The sequence below is a fragment of the Rhipicephalus sanguineus genome, chromosome 9 (genome assembly GCF_013339695.2).
Source record: "Rhipicephalus sanguineus isolate Rsan-2018 chromosome 9, BIME_Rsan_1.4, whole genome shotgun sequence".
NCBI lineage: Eukaryota > Metazoa > Arthropoda > Arachnida > Ixodida > Ixodidae > Rhipicephalus > Rhipicephalus sanguineus.
In genome coordinates, this window is record NC_051184.2 from 76,919,002 (window position 1) to 76,925,966 (window position 6,965).

General features: G+C 46.2%; 1 protein-coding gene across 1 annotated transcript; it reads right to left on the reverse strand.

Moving 5' to 3' along the window:
- Positions 1-1,322: 1,322 nt before the first annotated feature.
- Positions 1,323-3,265, reverse strand: LOC119404180 (uncharacterized). The gene has a single exon (XM_037670758.2). It carries the CDS (start codon positions 3,167-3,169, stop codon positions 1,760-1,762), a length of 1,410 nt encoding a protein of 469 aa, XP_037526686.1. The 5' UTR covers positions 3,170-3,265; the 3' UTR covers positions 1,323-1,759.
- Positions 3,266-6,965: the final 3,700 nt, after the last annotated feature.

Here is a 6,965-nt window from a genome sequence, read left to right on the forward strand (position 1 = left end):
TGCTTGAAAAAGTCGCGCCTTTTACCCGTACCTTAAACCCGGCGACAACTTTCTGTGGCAGCACAGCCGAAGTTACGTGGGCGGAGCTTCTGCACATGTGTTACTACGCCAAGTAGTCCGTTCGCGGGCGATTTCGGTTTTGGTTTCGCGAGCGCATAGAACATGTGCGTTTTCATTTGAGTATTCATGGCTCATGATGTTGTTTGGAAAGTTATGCAGATAGTTTATTCACAGATGTAATCGAAATCTACCACATGACTTGATATACTTAAGGATGCAGCACAAATACCTGGAATCATTGCTGAGCTCTTCTGCAAATCAAATACTATAACTGTACTAGCGGTTCAAGTATACGTGCAAAGCGAGCACCATTTAGTATTGTTTACATTTCTTTTTTGGGAAAACGATAGAATGTTTTGTATTGCGAAGGAACGCAGGAATCAACTTTATTAAAGCGGTCGGTTTTACTTTTCAAAGAAAAAAATAAAAAGCTACGGCCCAGCAGTAACTGCGCAATTGGAAATCTTACGCAAAGGTAACAAGCCATTTTCTGAATTTTGGTGCACACAGGGTCGACATCGTCGTTTTCCTACATTTGTAGACGCAATAACTTTCTGGAGACGCTCACGTTATTTTGTCAGGAGACGCGAAGGCATCGAAAGGCAGCACCACGGTGTAAGATATATACTCTTTAGGTGTGGACACTCCTCGGCTTGCATGCAGAGCCAAAGCCACCTAGAAAAAATATCAAGGCCTCCGAACGCGGATGTGACGTCACGCTAGCGAGATGGGCCGGACCGTTGGCTTCGACGCGTCTAGGTTAGTCGCGCTTGCAGGTAGTCACTCTGCGAGTCGCTGTTTATGGCTTCGAAAAATTAACGCTGTCCTCCAAGTTTATCCAGCACTGTATATGCTTCGGCCCCAACGCAAGACACGTATTTTGAACGCAAAAAATAAGTACCTCGCGCCGGTTCACCGCAATCTACACCATCATAACAAGCGTCATTCTCTTACCCTTTACTTAAAATAATGTGCTAGAAACATTGTTTTTGTGTATCGTAACATTACATCTCTTATTCTGCTTTTGGGCGTGAATGCTTGACAAAGGCTATAGAAAGCAAACTTTGTCAGTTTAGTCGTAGACTGAAGTGACTACGAAAGAGCAGAACAGCACAGTCAAGGCACATAGTATACTTTAATGACAAATTACAAAAAAACTCAATTCTTCAAGAAACAGTTTAAAGCGTGTATTTGCATTGATCATGTGCATTTTCGCATTTTGTAAAACAGGGCTAGACACAAAAATATCAAGGTTCATTTTATTGGTGTACATTTTATCATAATAGCGCCATGCACAAATGATTCGCACAAAACGAGCTTCAGCCTTCTTGTACAATCTCTGATCGTGTTTTTTTTATTTCCACCCGCCCTGTTTGCTGGTCACTTTGGTCTTCATAAAATGTTGAGATAATGGCGAAGACCCAGCCAAAAACAAAATTTCTCCCCTCAGTGCAAAATTAAAGTACACAATGGTGAAATGCGGTAACATGGAGAGCTGCAATGATAAACAACTATCACAATGCGCTTCAACGATAGTACTTAGAATGGACAAAATGCATCGTTTATATGATGATGTTGTGCGCAAGTGAAGCCTAGCTACGGCACACAATTTTTACAAGGGTTCTGTCAACAAAAGCATACAAATATCTTCCAAAAAACAGAGCATCATGAATAAAACATAAGGAACGAGAAACAGCTCTCAGGTCTTCAAGGTCTTTAGCTTTCGCTCATTCTTGGCATTACGTAATTTGTCGTTTTCTGTGCGGCACAAGTTGTTCAGCAGCGTATTCGCTGCAGCACTGACAACATGCTCCATTACTTCCTGTGCAGAATGACCAGAATCACACACATCTAGGTCCTCATAGTCTGCAAGGGCAGAGAACACAAGGCTGACAAGAGTGTCTTTCTGCATAGGAAGGCTGAGAAATCGCGCAGAGTATTCTGGTGCCCTGAGCTTGTCTAATATAATTTCAGTAAACAGCACAGCGTTAACTACAACTGCTCGTGGAAACTTCAGCCCACCCCTCGACATCTTCGTGATTAATGCATTATCAGCATCATCTAGGTCGACGTCTTGCATCACAAGGTTTTCCCTGCAAGATCCGCATGCCAATTTCTTTAAAGCTGCATGGGCACAATAGCCGGCAACGTATGTTACTGCAGGAAGCCTTGACGCTTTTTTCTGAATGTCAGAATCAGTCACAGCGACGTCAAACTGGCCGTGCGCAGACGGCACACCTGTCCTCCATGTATTCGCACTCGGAGCTGGTAGCATGTCTAAATCTGGCAGGTCCAAAACCTTCTGCAAACGCAGTTTGTTTTCAGATTCATATATCTGCCTTATTGACACATGGTAATTCGCACCCGACAGTTGCCGATACTTTCCGAAGCGATCCTCCAAGCAGTCAGTTTGAAATTTGCCCAAAAGAACGTACTCAAAATGAAGCTCTTCCAGGCAGTATATGGCTAGTTCGTGCAAGGCGTGGGTAGTGCGGCTGAAAGCTGCGTGCGTTTCACGTGTAAGGCGGCCATTGTTATGTCTGAGGCTTTCCCAGTGATCAAGCCACTCAACTATTTTTTGCAGGAACTCGAGCTGCGGACACAACGATGATACTATTGGTCCTTGCAAATGATCTCGCAACCGCTGTCCTTTTCTTGGCGTCTTTACGTTAACAATGTTCCACCAAGTCAATATGGTGTCAATGTACTCAGATGTTTCCTTAGCATGCTGGAACGTTGCGGTACTGAGAGCAGCAACAGTAGATGAGTAAGAAACCTTTAGTGCAAGCTTAACGTCCTGTCGTTCCATGTTGGAGGGGTTCAGCGCTTTCAAAGTAAGAGTTGGCGCTAACTTCAAGAGCTCATGCTTTTCAGCTTCGTGCAACTCGCACAATACCTTGAAAGATGCTGTAAGTATCTTTGGTTCAGCCTCATTACTTTTTGGTTCAGGAAAGTACATGCATTTTCCAATGTTTCGTTGATTGAGCCAGTTATTTCTTATACACTTTAGTATGTGAACTGGGTCCACCACGAAAAACAGGGGTCGCGATGAGTCAGCAGGATGCTGGTAAACAATGCTGACACTTGCGGGCTTAGCGAAGAAGGACATAGCTTTTCTGTTTATGGAGTTATTGTCTGAGATCACTGCGATTATTCTAAAACCAGATGCCTCGAGATCAAGAATAAGCTTCCGAAGGAAGTCATGTAGTGCCTTAGCATCAATGTGCGCCACGGGAAGAATGTGTACAACATCCTTGTTTGAAGAAAGAAGGCTCTGTATCATAAATACGTGGGCAGTCTTTGCCGCAGTTGATGAATTTGCCGCAGCGATCCTCCAAGCAGTCAGTTTGAAATTTGCCCAAAAGAACGTACTCAAAATGAAGCTCTTCCAGGCAGTATATGGCTAGTTCGTGCAAGGCGTGGGTAGTGCGGCTGAAAGCTGCGTGCGTTTCACGTGTAAGGCGGCCATTGTTATGTCTGAGGCTTTCCCAGTGATCAAGCCACTCAACTATTTTTTGCAGGAACTCGAGCTGCGGACACAACGATGATACTATTGGTCCTTGCAAATGATCTCGCAACCGCTGTCCTTTTCTTGGCGTCTTTACGTTAACAATGTTCCACCAAGTCAATATGGTGTCAATGTACTCAGATGTTTCCTTAGCATGCTGGAACGTTGCGGTACTGAGAGCAGCAACAGTAGATGAGTAAGAAACCTTTAGTGCAAGCTTAACGTCCTGTCGTTCCATGTTGGAGGGGTTCAGCGCTTTCAAAGTAAGAGTTGGCGCTAACTTCAAGAGCTCATGCTTTTCAGCTTCGTGCAACTCGCACAATACCTTGAAAGATGCTGTAAGTATCTTTGGTTCAGCCTCATTACTTTTTGGTTCAGGAAAGTACATGCATTTTCCAATGTTTCGTTGATTGAGCCAGTTATTTCTTATACACTTTAGTATGTGAACTGGGTCCACCACGAAAAACAGGGGTCGCGATGAGTCAGCAGGATGCTGGTAAACAATGCTGACACTTGCGGGCTTAGCGAAGAAGGACATAGCTTTTCTGTTTATGGAGTTATTGTCTGAGATCACTGCGATTATTCTAAAACCAGATGCCTCGAGATCAAGAATAAGCTTCCGAAGGAAGTCATGTAGTGCCTTAGCATCAATGTGCGCCACGGGAAGAATGTGTACAACATCCTTGTTTGAAGAAAGAAGGCTCTGTATCATAAATACGTGGGCAGTCTTTGCCGCAGTTGATGAATTTGCCGCAGCGCCAGTTACAAAGCCAGCCTTGTAATCGAAAAAAGACTGCAGATGAACCTAATCAAGCATTAATGTCACAGTCTTTTCATGCTCTTTAAGTGTGCTTACAATCCGCTTGGCATAAGAAAGAAAGCTAGCTTCTTGCTGCTCCTTTACGGGGTTAATATCACACGATGAACACAGTCTCCTGATAGTATCAGGATGCGGCATCTTAAGCTTCATCGAATTTCTCAAGAATCTGTATGCATGAGGGGAAATGGTGAACAAAAGGCTAGAAAAAACCAGCAAATCTGGGGGATACCGGCTGGCATTATTCAAAACGAGATCAACTTGACTCTTCAAGAATTTCAGCACCTCCAAATGCCATTCTCGCAACTTGCATGCAAAATGTTCGCCGCTTACTTGCTCTAGTAACGTCGACACCAATCTCAGTAGATGACGGGCTTTCTCAGAAGGCGCCGCGCTGATATCCTTGCGAGTCTGTTCGATGATCTCTAGCACTCTCTTCAAATCTCTTAAGTCACATATCTTTTCAGGAACTAGCACATCACCACAATTTCTCACGACCGTTTCACCAAAAAATACTTCAATGCGAAGGTCAGTCGACACAATCACCGAAGTGCGGATGGTTGGAGCAGAATGGAGAGCCAAGTCCAAAAAGTAAACCTTGGAGTCCTTGTGGATTACAGTCCAGAAGTCTGAATGCTCAAATCCTGGCAAGGCGTTGAGCAAGTCCGCAAAACTACTGAGCTTATTTTTGGTTTCCTCTTCTGCTTGCGTTTGCAGCGAAAGCATTATTGCATTGTGCAAACAAGCGGCTTCCAATCGCGCTCTTTTCACATCCGGTGCTTCCCGAACGCATGGTTGCGGACGCGATAAGTAGGCAGGGCAGTTGGGAAACAAGCTCGGCACTGCAGTTTGCTTCAGACGACTGTTCTTCAGGGTGACTTCGACAACTTTTCCTGTCTTGACGTCTGTGTAAGATGTCGTCTTCAAGTAATCCGATGGCAAGAAATGCTTTTCACAGAGCTGAAACAAAATAAAAAGATGTTAGAAACGTGAGCTCGACCAAAACGCAGAACAAGCGTGCCGACAAGTGCGGAATTCCCATCTAGCGTGCAACCATCAACGGATACTTTGGACACTATGCTAACGAAATCGATATATCTGAAAACCCTGATAAACAACACAGAGAAGGAATGCTTACCACTGTGTACTTCGTTGGCAAGAAGTCCTTCCGGGGAACAGCTCTGGTCCACGCTGCCCGCATAATTGGGTCTGAAGGAAATCTGTGCACTCGCACACTTGGCCCTCCGTCATAATTTGACTTGCAGTTTGGTGCACATCAACAGCCAGGCATCGTTGCGCTTCAGTGGATGACCATGGGAATGATTAACCACGCGCACGCGAAAGATAGCAAGCGCGTATGTGATGCAGCATGCTCTACCACGGCCGCTCTGGAAAGACGCGCGCGTTCCTTCTACGGAACGACAACGCGGCGCGCGTTTGTTGCGTTCACGACGCGGCGCGCGTCGCTTTGACTGCCTCCCCCTCTCCCATCTACCGCTGTCATCTCACTGTCGTGACGTATTGACGATTAGAGGAGGTGATTCGGAGGCCTTGATATTTTTTCTAGGTGGCTTTGGCAGAGCGCGTTCGACCAGATAAAGTAACAACAGCGCGCGTCTGTTGGTCCGGCGATCGCAGCGGGTATCTATCGGCGAGAAGACGCAACTTAAAGAGAAAAAAAATGCTTTCTGCACCGTTGCTATAGCAACCAACGTGGTCGGCGGCACGGTGTAAGATATATACTCTTTAGGTGAGGACACTCGCGAGACGCCATCGACCAGATAAAGTAACAACGCTGGGCACCCGTCGGTCCGCTGACGGCAGCGGATACCTATCGGCGAGTTGACGCAACTTCAACGTAAAAACGCGTTCCCGTAGCAACTGGCCCTTCGCGGGAAATCTGAATTTCCTAGTCAGCGAACGCGGCCATGGTACGTCAGCAAGTAAAGTTGGAAATGCATACCGCGTTTTTCACGAGCGAAAAAGGAGACATGCGGCGGACGCCGGCGTTGCCGCCGACCACGGTGTAAGATATAAACACTTTAGGTGGGGACACTTCTCGGCTTGCTTACGAGACGCGATCGACCAGATAAAGTAACAACGGCGCGCGTCCGTAGGACCGCTGACGGCAGCGGATACCTATCGGCAAGCCAGCGCAACTTCAAAATAAAAAAAAAGATTTACGTACCGTTGCTGTAGCAACCGGCGAGGCTGGTCGCAACGCCGGCGTTCTGCGAGCGTCGCGTTTGTCACTCTCGGAAAACACGCCATGCGACCGCTTTAGTTGCTAGCGTGCCTTAGCCGCGTTCGCTGACCTGGCATTTTATCATTCCCGTTTACAAAATTAACTTGTGATGTGGTAAGCAGCCATGCAGGAAATTTGGCGAAAGAAGGCGTCTACACAACGAGCGAATATGGGAAGAAAGTGCTTCGTTAGTGGTTGCCGGTCAGGTTACCCTCACTGTCAAGAAAAAGCAATTTTGTTCAATGTTCCTGCTGATCCCGAACGCCTCCAGGCATGGGCTCAAGCGATTCCCAGGAAGACCCGTATGCTCAGCACAAAGGATGCAGTCTGCAGCA

Coding starts and splice junctions, on each gene's coding strand:
- LOC119404180 (XM_037670758.2), bottom strand. CDS start 3,169: ATGTCCTTCTTCGCTAAGCCCGCAAGTGTCAGCATTGTTTACCAGCAT.